Below are 17,778 nucleotides of genomic sequence, written 5' to 3'. Positions count from 1 at the left end.
TGTACATCTAAATATAAATCGCTGGCTGGCTGGCTGGCTGGAATGTATTTGAATATATGGATGCATATAGTCCTGGCTATCTTGTAGACTAAAGGAAGAAGAATAGCTGGGAAGTCAGATTTGATTATACCTTACAAGCTTTCTGCCTACTAGCTAGCTGTATACTCTTGGGCATGTTATCTCATCTGTTTGAGTTTTAATTTCCTCAGCAGTAAAATAAAATTAAGAGCAATTACCACTTATTAATATATAAAATTATTTTAATGAAGAAATAGTATTGCACACAGCCAGAAATATAACAAGACAAATGGGCTCGATTGTGAAGTTCTCAGGAAAAATAGTTTTGTATGTTAGTAATAGATACAGATTCATCAACTGTACTCATATACTCATATAATCAAATAATATGTAAAAGTATTCAGATATGCTGAATATGATAGTATATGTCTGTAATACTAATACTCAGAAGTTTTAAGCAGGCTAATTAAGAGTTACAGGCTAGCCTGAGCTACAGAGTAAGAACCTGACCCTGAAAAACACCATGGGCAAGGAATCTAGAGGAAGTGGCACATACTTCCAATTCCAGTATTTGAGAATCTGAGGCAAGAGGATTGGCAGGGATATGAGGTTAACCTGGGCTACATCACAAGATCTTGTCTTTAAAAACAAAAAAAGATTTGAGGATGTGGTTCAGTGACATAGTACTTTTCTCATATGTGTAAGGCCTTGGTTTCATCTTCACTACACACACACACACACACACCACAAAACAGTCAGATTCACAGAATTCAAGTATTGAAGAATTAATTGTTCTGATTTAACATTTGTCATGGTTTGACCACCACAGTGGTTCCTGAATCAGCCCTGAAAACCCATTTCATATGGTAAAATATATATGTTCTGAAGAAAACATGTTAAAGACTCATGTAACCACTTGATTTAAGAAGTAAGACATCTGAGGACCCTAGAAATTGTCCATGTGCCTTTTCTCAATCAGGACCATCATTAACCACTACTCCTATGATGGTTTGAATGACATGTCCCCCATAGTCTCTGGCATTTGAATACTGAATCCACAGTTGGTGGTCCCGTTTAGGGAGGTGTAAGAGGTATTTATGGCCTTGGTGGAGGAAGTGCATCTCTCAGGCCAGCTTTGAGGTTTTAAAGCCTCCTGCCATGCCCAGATCACTTTCTCTGGTTCCTGCTTTGCGGTTTGATGAGTGAGCTCTCAGCTTTCAGCTCCAGTCACTTTGTCTGTTACCTACTATTCTTGAGGGATCCTAAGCCTCTGGAACCATAAACCTCAAGTAAACTTTCTCTTCTATAAAAGTTGCCTTAGTTGTGTTCTCCCGCAGCAATATAGCATTAACTAATACAATCCCAAAGCTACTTTCTTGAGTTCTATTTTAGTCCTCGTAATTTTACCATACACACACACACACACACACACGTATATGTATGTGTATATACAGCTGTAAAAGCTATTGTCTAGTTTGGCCTAAATCCTAAACCTCAGACAGATTAAATTCTACTGTATTTCATCAATCTGGTTGCTTTTTCAAAAATTCACTATCAACATGTAAGTGATGTTTGTTTATTTTCATTAGCACATAGCATCCCATTGTGTGAATGTGCCAGTCTCTGTATTCTAGTCTAGATAGATGCTTGGGTTGGTTCTAGTTTGGAAATACTTTGGATGGCCACTGTCTTTGTATGTGACAGTGTTTGCCTGTTTTTATACTAGAATCTTTGTTTCTCTTACTGCTTTAGGTGTCTTTTTTTTTTTTTTCTTTTGAGCTCTACGTATGTTTTAGATACAAGCCTTTTCTTACCTACATATTGCACACACTTCCTCCTACTATGTAGCTCGCCTGTTTGCCCTTTCAGTAATGCTTTTAGATGAACTTAAAAGCCCTTAATCTTAGCACAGTTAAAATTAGCAATCTTTCCATTTATACTGTTTCTTTGAGTTTTCTTTGCTTTTATCTCTGTGTCATAAAGATCTTCTCCTATTTTATGTTCTGAAAGCTATATTGTTTCTCCTTTTAGTTTTATTTTTCAGAACACCTGGAATTGATTTTTGTATATGATGGAAATGATGATCCACTTTTATTTCCTCATATAGATAGTCATTATTGCATTTATAGAAGATGCTATTTAGGCATTAAAAATATTCCCGTGGCCCTGTTTTAAAATGTTGCATTTGTCATAAGTCAAGAATCCATGTCTGGGTCTATTCTTAAGCTTTCTATTCTGTTCCATGGATCTATTTGTCCTTGTGCTGGTACACCCTGTTTTAATCACCACGGCTTTATAATAAGTTCTGATGCTTGGTGGAGCAAGTCCTCCCACATCCCTGTTCTTCAGACGTGTCTTGGCTTTCAGCCCTTTGCATTTCCTTATTGCGTTTAGAAATCAACTTGCCAAGTTTTCCCTCAAACAAATCAACAAATAAAATAACTCATTGGGATGTGTTGAGATTCACCAGATGTTTATAATCTTTTTTTAAAATTTTGTTATTTTTGAAAATTTCACATCTGAATACTATGTTTACATAATTTTTACCCCTCCTTTCCCACCCCCAACTCTTCCTGTGTCCCCTCCTTCTCCTTCCCAAATCTTTTTACCTCTTCTTTAATTAAATATGGTATATATGATATGACATAATGTGAGGCTGACATACTCTTCCTCTCAACTGAACACTCTTGTGAAATCAAAATAAGCTTATCAAGATTTGTCCTTCTTTTTCTGGCTCATCATCTTGTTAAAGGTGAGCTCCACTTCTTAATTGTCATAATCAGCTGATCTCTAGCTCCTGGTCCTGCTTCAGGTGAGCCTGTCTTTATATAAGTAAATTTGTCTTTGAATGTGCAGACCATTTTTCATTAAGGGCCCTCAGATTGTTCTTAAAACATTTTGCTTTCCCAAAGCAACTAAAATAAGATCTAATAGAATTATGGTACACGTGAACATATTTTTATATGTAGATAGATATATATACATATTTTATGCATCTATTGATAGCAGCAAGTGCATTAACAATATTACTTATTATCACTGGGGAAAGTATCCATCCACACAAAAGGCAGTCACATGTTTGTTAGAGTTGTAAGAGCCTTCGGGCACCAAATGTCACTTAAGTGAAGAAAATTCTCAAGGTTAGCAAGCAAATGGAGTTTTTCCCCATAGCAGTATGATGCACAGGGTCTAAGTGTGTGTATACATGTATGTATCTCTTCATGTGTATCTGTGTGCTTACAATATACTCAGGTAAACAGGTTGGCTAAATACGTTTTTATAATGGAATTTATTCAGACACTCGGAGCACTAATCTGAATTTTCTTGGACCAAATAGGAAAAGACTAGAACTAATGTTACAAAATTATTTAGTTATGCCCTAAATATGAACCAATGCATCTTTCTATATATACTTCAGGAATGAGAATAAAATGCCCCCCCCAAGGTGTAGCAGCACTAGTGATGAAATCTAAAAAGAGTACCTGCCACAGGTTTTGACAAACAGTACTGTGAAACCTTAACCATGAATGCCCCTCTTATTTTTGATCTTATTACAGTTTTCTCCTGTTTCATTTCCTAAATTTCAGATTGTTCTATGAGCCAGTCACAACACCTTGTGGGCACACCTTTTGCTTGAAATGTCTTGAGAGATGTCTAGATCATAATGCAAAGTGTCCACTGTGCAAAGACGTTCTTTTACAGGTAAACCTCTCTTTCTTCTTTGGTTGCGTTAGCTTATTTTGTATTAATGCAGTGCTCAACTGGATCCTAAGCCACTGTATTGTGCTTGACGAAACTATGCTCCCATCCCCACCACCGTCTGTTTATTTTTGCTGTCTCCTAGACATCCTTTCTCTCTCCACAAAGTCCTTCAGGAAAATGAGGCAACATCTAGCTTTTCAATAATTGTCAGTAATGAAGTTCATTTGTGCTAGAAAGAAGCAAAAACATGAAATAGATTATAAACACAAGTCTTGGTTCATATCCCATTGCGGTACCTCATAAACAATAATCTTGAGTGATTTTTTTTGTTTCCGCTATCCTTGAGCTAGATAGCTCTGCCTTCTGCACACAATGATGTTTGTGCTTCAGAGAGGTTCAGCTGCTAAAGGCCCCTGCCACCGTCCCCTCAAGGAACCCTCTCAGATCTTCAAGGTGCTCTTTTTACAACTGCTGAGGAGCCACTGTTCTTGCCAGCAGACACTTGGCTATTTGTAAAGCTCTGAGAACTTCAGATTCTTTAAAATTAGCCATACAAGCTTCCATCATCAATGGGCTCTATGGAGTTTATTGTGGAGAAAGAAAGGAATCTGTCTTATTTGCCTTCTTCACAGACTTATGGATCTCACCTTAGAACCAGTATTAATGTTTCTTTACTCTTATCATCCTAGAACTGAGGTTGCAGATGCCAGCTTTGCTCTAGAGAATGGCAATGCATGCTGGTAGTCCCAGGATTTGGGAAGCTGAGATAGGAGCATTGTGACTTCAACGTCTACCTGAATCATGAAGGAAGACCTTGTCTCTGAAATAAAAGACACTATCTAGAGGTTCCTATGGGTCAAGAGAAGTATATGTTAAGACTTTCTTAACACTGATATTGACAATGAGGAGATCAAGTGAGCCTATAATTCAGGGTAGCCTTGAGGATGTGTAGTGGGATTGGGAAAGGGTTAAAGTCACAGCTTTCCTTAGATTAACGAGGTGGTATTTGCAACCTGATTGTAAATAAGAATTCCATGGTCCTATTTAAATAAAACATCTATGCTGTGTTAACATGACAAAGTTCAGCTCAACAGAAGGGAAAAAATGTCTACCATGTGTTCAGACTCTAGGGAAAATCACTGTTACCACTTTAGGGTGTCTGCTTCCTGGAGGTTTGTTTTAGCATCCACTTTCCTCCTTACATGGGCTACCTCCTGAGCCACTGCTTTCCCCTAAAGCCTGGGACTGGCCATTGTGGGGTTTTCCCCTGTTACCAAGAAATGGCAATAGCTGATAAGGCATCCAGTAGGAAGATGCTGTGGAGTCTCAGACTCAGAGGCTAGAAGATATCCCATCTATCTCAGTATTCATACAGGGCCATACTTAAACCATTTCACAAAACAACAAATATTCCAGTTGTGTCTATTGCAGAATAGAGACGCCTGGTGAAGAAAAAAAAAATTATCTAAACCCAGCAATTTGGTACTCAGGAGCTCCCTCTGCTGGGTCTGTCTCTGTAGATATTATTTATTTATTTATTTATTTATTATTAGTTGAGAATTTCATATGAGTACTGCATTTACTTCCTTTTCCCCTCCCACTCTCCATCCAATTCTGCCTGTGTCTCCCCCACTCACTGCCAATTTTGGGACCTCTTATTCTTTAGTGTTTCATTTACATATGTACATAAATATGTAATATGACTTCCTGAGTGCATTTAGTGTTGCTAATATGGATATGTTCTTAGGGCTGACCACTTGATACTGGATAACCAATTAGGTGGCTTCTCCCTGGGGAAGACTGGCTTCTCCCTCTCAGCAGTCATTAGTTGCCTGTAGTTCTTCATCTAGGAGCAGGGCTTTATGAGATTTCCTCCATCACATTGACAAGTTTTCTGGGGTAGTGATTTGTTCAGATCTTGTTTAAGGAAGTGTATTGCTGAGATTTTATGGAGAGAGCGTTCCTGTCATAATAGAGAAGAAAGTTACCAGTATCTCAAGGGATACACCCTGATCCTCTGGCTCTTTCAATCTTTCTGCCCCATCTTCTGCAATGTCCTGGGCCTTACAGTAAGTAGGTGGTGGGTTGTAGTTGTAATCAATTGGGGATGAGCACCACACAGTGACTTGTTCTCCGCATTTTGGCCAGTTGTAGCTTTCTATACTGGTGTCTGCTGCTTCTTTGGTGAGGGGTAGAACTACACTTATCTGTGGGTGTAAGGATAAGTATTTAGAATACAGTTAGAAATATAGTATACTGCTTTAGAAAAGTGGTTGTAGTTTGTTTCCTCTGGGTTTAATTGCTTCACCAGCAGGTATTTTAACATTCATTGCTTGGTCCATATTATTAATTACACACTATTTGTAAATATCTGGCTATACATATGATGGGGATGTTTGGGAAGGACAAACTAAACTAGTGACATTTTAGCCTGAGTCTTATTCTGAATTTCAGCGATACCTAGATGGTGTTGATACAGGTATCAAGACAATCGCTTGTATTTGGCTGTCAGCATATGTGTAGTATTTATTTTAACTAAAGTTAAGACATAGAGACTTGGTAATATAGGCATTTGATTGGGGTGGAGGTGAATGGGGGCAGGAAAAGATACATGAATATAGCCTTTCAGTTCCCAGAACCCTTGACCAGAGTCTTTCAGCACTTCCCAGATAAAGCTTGTAAACAGAACAATAAAGAAAGTGAAAATGAAATATGATCCACTTCCCTTTAGTTCAAACCTGAACATGATCTCAAATCCAAAGCTTCAGGCCATCTGTGAGATTTTCAAAGAGTTAATGCAATTATTCTCTTTGTTAAAATAATTTTTCTAATTATAAATGTTCCATTGCATTTTCTTTCTTTCTTTTCTTTTTTTTTTTTTTTTTTTTTTTGGTCTTTGGTTTTTTGAGACAGGGCTTCTCTGTGTAGCCTTGGCTGTCCTGGACTTACTTTGTAGACCAGGCTGGCCTCAAACTCACAGAGACCCACCTGGCTCTGCCTCCCATTGCACATTTTTTTTAAAAGAGAAGCAAAACTCCAACAGCCAAAAGATACATATGTTATGGCTGTTTTATCTTGCAAATTGTGAGTCCAAAGTACAGCACATGAGTGATTTGATTACTCTCTGGGCTATATCACAAGTTCTCTGTGTTCTTCTGTGAGCCATATAATAGCTCATTACTTTGCTTCCCTTCTAGTGCTTGCCATCAAGAAAATACAGAAAAAACGTAATAATGGAAGAACTAATAGCTAAATTCCTGCCAGAAGAACTCAGGGAACGAAGAAGGCTTTATGAAGAGGAAATGGAAGAACTGTCTAAGTATGTGCATGCGTGTTTCTCTTTACCATTTCATGCATACCAGCTCACAAAGCCCGACACATTTCTTACCAGGTCCTTAGTCAATGATATCATGTTAATAGTTTGAAATAACCATGGTGAGCATATTTACACGTGGAAGTCAGCTAGTGCTACAGACGGCCCCCTCCCATTCCTCTCTGAAGCAGTTGTTAAACCTTTGCCAGCATGCTTCTGAAGCAGCTCATCAGCCAAACAACAGAGCCACCGTGATGCAACTCAGCACTGCGTGGTATGGGCAGGAGTGAATTAAGGAGTAGCTTAATTAGGAGACCTCATGGAGCAATTGGAAGATGCCTTCAAGTCCTAAAGCAGGTGATCCGTAGTTAAACAGTGCTGTGAGCCACACCTGGGGTTAAGACTCAGCTTCATCACTGAGTATATGTTGCGGTCCTAGACATGCCAGTTAACCTTTCTGGGACTCATGGTCCTTGGCGGTAACTTGAAGATGACGGCTTATATTAAGGGCTTGTTCTGAAGACCCAAATGAGTTTGTGCACGGCAAGCACTGAAGAAGTGGCAATAGCGCCTATACACGCTGTGTGTATTTCCTTTGCCACACACAGTGTGAGAAGCGAAGGGTCAGGATGAAGAGATAATTGCATCTTCAAAGGATCTGTTTGTTGTACAGTTAGCAGAAGGGGCAGGAAATAATACCTAAATCCTGCCCCACTGACTGCTGCCCTCCTCCCTGCATCCCCCAGAAGAGTCCTCACAGCATTCTGAAGAAGGACTGCTCCCTGGGAGGAAAATCTCTTCTTATATGCCCTCTGGGAAGAGACCATTTTTGGAGCTATGTGTCCTGTTGGTTTGGATATTCTTTTCCCTTTGCATAGTAGTGTTCTCAGGGGCTAGAACTCTTTGTTTCTCATTGACTTTTATGTTGAAACTACTCTGTACACTTTTAGCTTTTTCCCAGTTCTTCACTTAGCCTTCAAGGTATCTCAGCTATCTCTTAAGGCTGTACTAATCAATTCTGGAACACACTGTGGGGCTTTCTGCTTGAAGGCATCTCAGACCTAGCCCCTTTAAAAATGTAGGCAGATGGCCTTACACTTCTTGGCCCACTTAGGCGCAGTGTCCCTGCGCTGGATTTACTAGATGATTCAGAGGACCAGGATCTATGAAGAGCTGGCCCAGTTGGGGATTCCCCAGTGGGCCATGTGCCTGAATTTTCGAGGGTATTTATTGAAAAGCAGATTCTTGTGTCCCAATTCCAGAGTGAATACATAAGTATCTCTGGAGGTGTATTGGCCTAGTCATCTAGATTTAAGGGTCTCCCATTATTCTGATGTCCAGGAGCCTGTGAGCATCACTGGGATACAGTACTCTTGGCAGTCTATTGCTGGCTACCCCTCCTAGCTGGGTCTGCTCTGAATGGTCTGATAGGCTTTGCAAACTTGAGATGCATGTAAGGATTTTGGTAGGAGGATTTCTAATGTCCTTCTGGAAAGCTGGCTGCATTTATGCCATCAGTGCCCTTCTTCATGCCTCAAGCGAAGTGCCTGAATCAGTCCATTTGGGCAGAGAAAGGAAGGGAGGGAAAGGGAAGGAGAGGGAAGAAAGGGCGAAACAGCACAGCTGTCACCACGGTATTATTTTAATAGAGAACTCATCAACAAACTTCAAGTGTGTGCAATGCCAGTTTAGGCTTTCAGCCTCGAGCTTGTCTCTGCACTGGATCATGGAACCTGGCCAACAGCATCAGGTGCATTTTAGTGTTTTTCTATCAGCCATTAAACCATATCGTGACATTTGTCTAACCTTTCTGTGTTCTGCCCCTTTGCTTTGAGATACATCTCATCTTCTCTTCCCGACAGCTTAAACAAGAATGTGCCTATTTTTGTGTGTACCATTGCCTATCCCACTGTTCCTTGTCCCTTGCACATCTTTGAGCCTTGTTACCGCCTGATGATTCGGAGATGTATTGAGACAGGCACGAAACAGTTTGGCATGTGCCTTGGAGACCCTGTCAAAGGGTAAGTAAAGTGACTTAGATAACAGAGATGTCGAGCAGAGAGGGATTTCTCTTTTACTTTGGAGGACTCCTGGAGGTGGAGATCAACAAGTCCATGGGGTTAGCCAGCTCAAACCACCAAAGCACCTGTGAGGGTCACAGTCTCTCCAGTGGCCACTTTACATTATGAAGGGCTTGCTATTTAAACTAATGCTAGAAGCAGTCTTTTGTTCAGCAGGTGGCATGCAATATGAAAGTTGTCTTGTAGGCTAGGGCTGTAGTTCAGCCTTCCTACCAGTCACAACACTTGGCGATCGAGCCTCAGGACTACCTAAACCAGGAGTGGCACTGCCCACCTACAATCCCAACAATGGGGAGGTGGAGGCAAGAGAACATGGACTTTAAGGTCATCTTTGACTACATATGAAGTTCAAGGACAGTCTGGAATACGTGAGAGCCTGTCTCAAAACAAACAAAACCCACCCCCCCCCAAATGTTAATGAGTGTTAGCCCTAGAGTTAAACCAGCCACCATGTTTTCATTTGAGTGCTGGCCTTGGAGCACCTTCGACATTGGGCAAATCATTTAGCTGTTCTATCACCAGTTTCTTTGTCTGTTAAGTGAGCATGATGGTACACCTACCTAGCTGGTCTTGCTTATTGGGAGAACTGATGAGTTACTGATACATACCAAGCACTAAGTACAGTTCCTGTCTAAAAATGTCTATTTGGGATATTGTAACGAGGGCTGTATTGTAAGTATTTTATAAGCAATAGATTTCTCTTTTGAGACAGGGTTTCACATTGTAGCCCAAGTTAGCCTGGGACTCACTGTATAGCCCAAGCTGACCCCAAACTCATAGCAAAACTGCTTCAGCCTCCCCAGTGTTAAGATTATAGGTGTGAGCTACCACATGCAACATTAATCAATAGAAATTTATGCCTATAGTTATCAAGAGTGTGAACTCTACAGCCAATGTGCCAATATGTGATAATAGCCATTGTTTGTACTGAAGACTGAATCCAGAGCCTCACACATGCCTTGACCATATTCCAAGCTTGTTTTATTTTATTTGGATACCAGGTATCACAAACTTACCCAAGTAAGCCTCAAATTTGTGATTCACCTGTTATCAGCCTCTTTTGTAGCTAGGGCTGTAACTGTGTTCTATTATGTCCATGATGTGATATGGTCTTGTTGTGTTCTAACATGGCAAAGAGGAAGTGAGAGAAAGTGACTCCAACCTTCCTCTTAACAATCAATGCACTCTTGCAGTGATTAATCCACTCATGTGGGCAGAGCCCTCGTGGTCTGATCACTACTTAAAGGTCCTGTCTCCTAACAGTGTTAAAATGGCAATTAAATTTCAGCACAAGCTTTGAGGAGGACAAATATTTAAACCATAGCACTAGCACATAGTATGTGCTCAACAAATAGTAGCAGATCCTTTTTTTCACAGATGCTGCCTGTTGTACAGCTGCAGTCTTAGACCTTGGCACAGAAATCCTCTAGGAAACAGTGCAAGGTGTTAGCAGTGGGTGGGGTCCAGGCCAAGAACAATAGAACTTATTAACAATCTACTCTCTTGACTTGACTCTCAATGAACAGGTTTGCAGAATATGGGTGCATCTTAGAGATCAGAAATGTCCAATTCTTTGCTGATGGCCGATCGGTGGTTGACAGTGTAGGCAAGAGGCGCTTCAAGGTGCTCCATCAGGGTCAGCGGGATGGCTACAACACAGCTGATATTGAATACATCGAAGATCAAAAGGTGAGGGTGGCCAGTGCCAAGTAACCTAAAAGCCAAATTATCACTATAGCTTGGTATAAAAAAAATGATTGCAAAGAGTGTCTCAGAATTGACTTGGTGTCTTGGGATTTCTCATCAAATTGCCACTAGATGAATGCTGCTGTTCTGTTGCCAGATTACACCCATAATCTTCTCTTTTCTGCTCCCTCTCTCTGCTTAGCTGTTGAATTGTAGTTATGTTTAATGCTTATCCAGACTAATCCCTGGGCCCATTCAGCCTCAGTCATGTCTCTGCTATGGACACCAAGTTCTAAATTTAGAATATGGTCTACACATAAGTGTTTTAACTATGGATTGATTTATATTTTCCAACTCATTTCTTTTGAGATTATTGTATAATTAAATATAAATTTGCATTTAAAAAATTTCAACCTGACCAATAGCACTATTCTTCAATCAAAGTTATTCACCATCCCTGAAAGCAAAAATGGTCACATGTCCAACTAATCCTTGATTTTTTGAGCTAACAGGTAGATGAAGAGGCCAATAGTCCTATGTTCAATTATGGGATTTATGTAGTAGATTAGTATATGATTAATGGATAGATGCATTTGACTTTGAAGACATACTAAGACACAGATATATTTATATCCAACTTCCCAATAAGTAAGAAAGAAACAGATGTCAAAATGAAAGGGGCAGAGCAGAGGTATAACATAAATCAGTACAATGTACTTTATTCATATGCCTTCACCTGGGCCAGCTCAAGCTTCTGGCTATCTCTCTGCTTGCTGTTTTAGGCATTTTTCTCAGTTAAACTTTTTGTCTTTCTGCTGTCTCTGCCATATTGGTACACCGCCCAGCATCTGGATGCTGGGTGGTCCATATTTTACACAGGAGGAACCCATATGGGTGAATGAAAGGCAATTCAGAGTCTCAAAAGATAGTCAGGTGTCAAACACAACTCTGAGATGCATGGAGAGGGGAGAGGTTGCTTCACTTTCATGCTGATATTTTCAGGTTCAGGGAGAAGATTGTGCTGAACTCATGGGATTACATAACTGTGTGTATGAACAAGCATCATCATGGTTTCATTCACTCAAAACATCTCTGAAGAATCGGATACTAAATCATTTTGGTCCCATGCCACAGAAGGATGAAGATCCCCAGGTATATAAGAATATCTCTTTATAGCAGGTTATCCAACCAGGTGGGAGTTTCCAGGGTTTGTGATTAGGCGAGCGTGTAGTTAGTTGTCATCCAGCAAGTCAAGTGCAGAGAAGAGGGCAGATTCAATACAGTATCTTGTATGTGAGCACCATGGATGGGTAAGACCCAAAGTCAGAATTTCAGGTAAAGTCAATAGTAGGAACTCAGAACTAAGACAAATATTGAGAAATTAGGAAAGGAATACAGGTACCACCAACAGAATCTTCAATGTCCAGAGCCACACTGTGGTAATGTTGAGGTGAAGGGATCCATGTGAAGGCCAGGAAGTAAGAGAGATGATACCAAAGGCTGCTACTTCCAGCCAGCTTCATGCCTGCTTCTTCGCTGCTGTGGGGGCTTGGAGGTAGGGCCACTTAGCCTATAAGAAAACAACTGCAGAAACCTTCATATCCAGCCCATCTATGCTTAGCTCTGCAAGTCTGAACCCTCGCCATTAGTCCTAGCTTAAGCAAGTCCTAAGAAAACTGGTCCCCAAGACATAGTTTATTAGGTTCTCCTGGATTGCTCTTCTTCCTTGAGAATCAGATCTCTGTGAGCTCAAGCTGTAGATCCAAAGCCCACTAGGAAAGCAGAGAGAGTTTGGTTTCACCACACCTCGTCTGCCTGGCTTCAATCAGGCAATGTCTGCGGGGAGTTCCAGTTTGAAGATTAGATGGCCTAAGCAGATATATTCTCTTAATGCTACCTTTTTTCCATATTCTAATCTGGCTCTCCCACAGAATCATTCCTGTAACTTCTTTGATTTCCCTTTTAGTGTACGCTTCCTGATTCTATCACAATAGAAAAAAATATATATATATATATATACACACATATTCTGATTGCACACCTCTGCCCTTTCTGCTAAGACTGTGCTGCCTACTTTTCTAACAGTGTGACCTTGGGTAAATCCCTTCCCCTCTCTCAGTTTTTCCCTAAAACCAGAGAGGAGCATTAAGAGTCTCTAAAGTTCCTCCTCCTCTTACATTCTGAGGCTCCAAAATGCCATTCTGTTTCCTAATGAGCTAAGTGTTTCACTTCCTTCGGACCACAGAGTGGCTCTTTTCCCTCCCTCTGTACAAAGGCATCACTCAGTTCTAAAGCGAGCAAGGCCAGCAAGCGCTTCCTGATGACCCAGCTCTTGGCTATGGTGATTCAAGAAGACAGCATAACTCTGAACAAGGTCATGTTCAAGCTTACTGTTCCCCACCACCTGCAGGGGAACATTCTCTCCCTGTCAGGCAAAAGATAGAGATCAACAATGCTCACCATATCTTCCACAGGAGAAAACACAGATGAGATGCCTCAGTGTGATTCATAAGGCCTTAATGACATAGCAAGCCCACATCATTTCCTTTCTTATTAGTTTTGTCATCATGTCGCCTTAGTGGTGGTGGCAGCAGCAGCAAAAACTCATCCAGTTTGCCAAATGTAATCCTGCAGCCCCAAGCAGTTCCACGAATAAGAATGATGTGCCTTAGGGAGAGGTTTCTTAGAAACAGCTACAGTACTAACATCAGCTTAATTATCTATTGGTGATCCTAGGAAAGTTCAGAGCATCAACCTGGTAGCATCCAAATGAAGCAAGTTAGAGGCACAGAGAAGCCAAGAGGTCAGGGACATTCAGGGAGAAACACATGAAACCATTCGAAGTCAAATACTCTCATTCAGAGGGAGTTAGAGCAGCGTATGCTTCTGTACAAGCTGAAAACTGACTTGTTTTGAACGTTGTGGGAAGAAAACTCATTTGAGGTTTAGTAATAAATGTGTAAAATGTTTGTTCAGGAAGCTGATGACAAAGAGAATTTGGGTGCAGGATTGATAAGGAATGGGAAAACCGAAGGATTGACATGAATGTGTTTTCTGATTGCAATGTTTGGTTGCTGTTCTTTGAGACTGGGAAAGCATAGCTCTTGGCTTAAGGGAGAAGAGAACTATGGCTCTATTAGTGACATGGTATATTAAACTACAGCCTTCTACCAAATTAAGAAAATGATGGGAGTTAAAAGACATGCCAAGGCCAAAGAATCGCAGGATTAAAGGCTTCAATTTTAAATGGATCAGTCCAAAGGACCTAAGCAGACCCTTCGAAATGGAAGAGACAAAATGGGTATTCCAGCTCATAAAATCACACTGCCTAGGGAGCATAGGACATGTGTTAAAATGTTGATTTGCTTGGTTCAACAGGTAGTAAAGATGAGTGTAGCTCAAATGAGAGAGAAGACCTCAGTCCTGGAGGGCTTAGGCAGTTAATTCTATTCCAAGGGAGCATTCAGGAACCCAGGCACTTCCATTACTAAGCTCTGCCATCTTTAGAGGGTTACTTTTTCTTGACTGAAGAAGACTGATCATTATCATGTCTTCAGTTGTGTTAGACAAATGGGGAGGAGCTGAAGAGATGGCTCAGAGGTTAAGTCACTGGCTGCTCTTCCAGGGGACCCAGGCTCAATTCCCAGCACTTGCATGGTGGCATACAACCAGCAGTTCAAGAGAATATGACACCCTCTTCTGACCTCTGTGGCACAGACATACATGCAGACAAAACAATATACACATAAAAAATAAAAATTGTTAAAGAAATAAATAAAAGAAATGGGGAGAAAAAGGAAGACAGAGGCTTCTTTCTGTTTCCCCATAACATGACCCAGGACTTACACATATCACTTTTCGTTATAGCTCTCTAGCCAAAATTTTATCTTTTGGCCTTACCTAGCTGCAAGGGAGCCTAAGGAATGACAGCGTACCTCACTATGTGGCTGTATGCTCAGCTGAAATAAAAGAGGAAAATATGTATGGAGGCGCTCAGCTGTCTCTGCCATATACAAACACAGTTCCATGTGGGATGTTTACTTTATGCATGTGGACATCTGTACCTGGACTGCACAGGAATAGGATCAATGAACTGTGTTTCTCTGTTTCAGGTTAATCCAAATGGTCCAGCTTGGTGCTGGTGGACATTAGCGGTTCTTCCCCTGGAAAGCAGAGCTCAGCTTCCCTTCCTAGCAATGAGGTCCTTGAAGGATAGACTGAACGGTATTCGTCGAATTCTGGCCTTTATAACCAGAAACCAAAATTAATGGGAGTGGATTGCAGAAGAGGAGTTTCCGCCCTCCCCACTGCCGGGGGAAATGTTCTTGTAAATACATCTAATTGCAATAACACCTTAACAGAAGAGAGTACCCTAGAGAGATGTTACTCTGCTTTTTGACCACACAGAAATTGAGTAGAAAGGATATGACCTGTTTGACTTTCTGTCTTTAGATGCTTCTTGATACACTGTGCTACCACACAAACCACAGAGGTGGAAGGGCCCCCCAAAAAGAGGATGTTTAGCAATGGTTTTTCTGAGCGTTGAAAGTGACGGTGTGGTTGAAATGTGAAGCAGAGATACTAATGTCACTGCATTTGTTCACTGACTTGAGGTCTCATTTCAAATGGTTCAGGTTTTATAGAACATTGTGTAAAATAATGTTCATACTTATTTCTGTTTTAATAATTTATTTTTTGCACTACTGTATCCTTTTTCTATATGTATGTTTGTAACTATTTAAGTGTACATTACTGAAAAGTCCATTGCTTTATTTATTGATGTGGTTGACTGTGTGTGTAGGGGGAATAATAGTACTAAACATGTGCAATGTTCTTTCTTTACTCAGTTTTTGCTGAATTAATCCCAGTTCTTGGGCTACTTTTATATAGTTTGTGTTGATCCTAGTGGACTAAGTTTAAAAGAACTTCAGAAGGATTCTAAGGCAATTTATCTTCACAGATTCCACTTTTTTGGTCTGAATTAAGCAATAGAAAATATTTAATTGATTTGGCATCGATTATGACATCTGCCAGAGTAAAGTAAAAGAGTTCATTTTTTTGTGTCTAATGCAGAATAAGGTTGAAAGAGGGATTCAAGAACAGAGAGAAGAATTAGAAGTATCTTGTGTTACAATCTATTATAGGTATTTGTTTCAGGTAATCTGACTAGAGGTGTGTTAATTTCTCCTCAGTACAGTTAGGGATAAGATGAGTATTTACCTGCTTTTCCAGGGAGAATGGCTTTCAGTTTGGCCCGCCTATCCCACATCTTCTCAGAGTTCTGAGGATCAAAACCTATACCCACATGTGCTGAAATGCTCAAGACTAATCCTTTTTTAAGGTGTAAAGAAGTCAGATAGGTTAGAAATTCTTTTAAATCTCTATAAAAGATCCAGAAGATGAATCCATGACCTTATGTAAACACTGCCTTCCCTCGTGGGAACCATGGGCCAAAGATTTCGATTCAGGGGAGAAAAGACAGGAAAGAGGTAGGAATGCCATTTTTGAGGTTGCTTAGTGCTAGTTTGAGTCCTTTGGTGTCAGAAGAGCCTGGAAAAATAGAGTGTGGGAGTGTTATAATGGCAAAGGAGAAAATGAGAGTCAGGAAAGGTGAATTGTCACATTTTGTTTCTTATGCAAACCACTCCCTGGTGATGTTTAGGCAGCTTCAGTGTCATTTGGTGTTATTCATATTTAGCCCTTCCACTCTGTTAACAGGAGAGAGAGAGAGAGAGAGAGAGAGAGAGAGAGAGAGAGAGAGAGAGAGAGAGAGAGGAAGAGGAGGATAGAAGAGAGTGTGTGTGAAAGAGATGATCTCTAAATACTATAAAGAAACTCATGTAAGCAGAAAGCAAATGATCATCTGCACTTCTGCACTTGCTTAATGGAATTGTGTGGGCTGATGAAGAAGGCAGGTGTATGGAATGGAAATACAGGAATGTTTTTGACACTTGATACTACCCAAGTTAGGTCTAGAGGGCCCAGAGAGCGGAAAACTAAGAGTAGGCTGTTCCCTGCCACCTGACATCCAACCATATGATCTTGGCAGTCATAGTAGTATGGTGGCTTCTCAATCTATAGTGCAAACACAGCAAATATCAAAAGCTTCTTCGCTTACTACATGTTACTTTGACAAGTAATTTAGCTTCCCTTGAGCCCCAGTTTTCTTATACATGAAATGGGACTGGTGCTTGCATTAGCAGCACATAAACTAAAATTGGAATGAGAAGATTAGCATGACCCCTTCGCAAGGATGGCATGCAAATTTTGATAGTGTTCTCTATATTTTATTAAAAGATGAAATGGTGGTGCTAATAATAGCATATAGGCTCGTTAGGAATACTAAATGGGGCATGTCGGAAATTACTTAACATAGTGCCTTGATGATGGGAGATACTTGATAAACTATAACTATTATCAGCCATGTTGCAAAATATCATCAATGGTCTACAGTTGCACGAAGCACTGTCTTTACTTGCAATACTCATTTGCAGCCTTTGGGAAAATCCAAACCACTGAATCTTGGACCACAACTTGATAGTTTGCAAGTAACTGCTATTGGGGTTAATACTGGGAAAGTAGGGCTGGGGACACAGCTCAGTTGTTAGTGTTTGCCCTACATGCATAAGGCACTGGGTTCTCCCTCCAGTACTATAAAAATAAAAGAATTGTAAAGGAAATGAAAAAACTGGAGCGCAAATAAGTGTTAGAGGTAGGGCCTAATTTCCATGCCAAGAAAATAGTCCCCCTTTTACAAAGGGCTAAAAAATAGTGTTATAGTGGTGACATCTAGAATTCCTGATAGAAGGGAAACTGTGAGCTCTGACTCCATAAGAATAATCCATCCATCCTTCCCTGTTCTTCAAAACGGTGTTGGGACTCTCAACTAGATCAGAATAATTAGGTTTCACCATCTATGCTTTTTTTGTACATAGCTTGTGGTATTTCTTTATGCTGCCCCCAAATAACAGGTTCTAA

General features: G+C 40.4%; 1 protein-coding gene and 1 non-coding gene across 4 annotated transcripts in view; both read left to right on the top strand.

The window, feature by feature from the left end:
• Lonrf3 (LON peptidase N-terminal domain and ring finger 3) overlaps positions 1-15,106 on the top strand; it is a 33,494-nt gene extending 18,388 nt beyond the window's left edge. For all 3 annotated transcript variants that reach the window (XM_051142424.1, XM_051142426.1, XM_051142423.1), the window contains 6 exons: positions 3,606-3,720; positions 6,918-7,039; positions 8,896-9,054; positions 10,641-10,803; positions 11,803-11,952; positions 14,913-15,106. In XM_051142424.1, coding sequence (XP_050998381.1) covers positions 3,606-3,720; positions 6,918-7,039; positions 8,896-9,054; positions 10,641-10,803; positions 11,803-11,952; positions 14,913-15,068 — 865 coding nt within the window. In that variant the 3' untranslated portion in view covers positions 15,069-15,106. The remainder of the gene's footprint in view (positions 1-3,605; positions 3,721-6,917; positions 7,040-8,895; positions 9,055-10,640; positions 10,804-11,802; positions 11,953-14,912) is intronic.
• Positions 15,107-16,987: 1,881 nt separating this feature from the next.
• LOC127185983 (U6 spliceosomal RNA) lies at positions 16,988-17,089 on the top strand. The gene has a single exon (XR_007830247.1). It is a non-coding gene; the product is annotated as a U6 spliceosomal RNA (small nuclear RNA).
• Positions 17,090-17,778: the final 689 nt, after the last annotated feature.

Source organism: Acomys russatus, chromosome X (genome assembly GCF_903995435.1).
Source record: "Acomys russatus chromosome X, mAcoRus1.1, whole genome shotgun sequence".
Lineage (NCBI taxonomy): Eukaryota > Metazoa > Chordata > Mammalia > Rodentia > Muridae > Acomys > Acomys russatus.
This window is presented reverse-complemented; position numbering and strand designations above follow the sequence as displayed.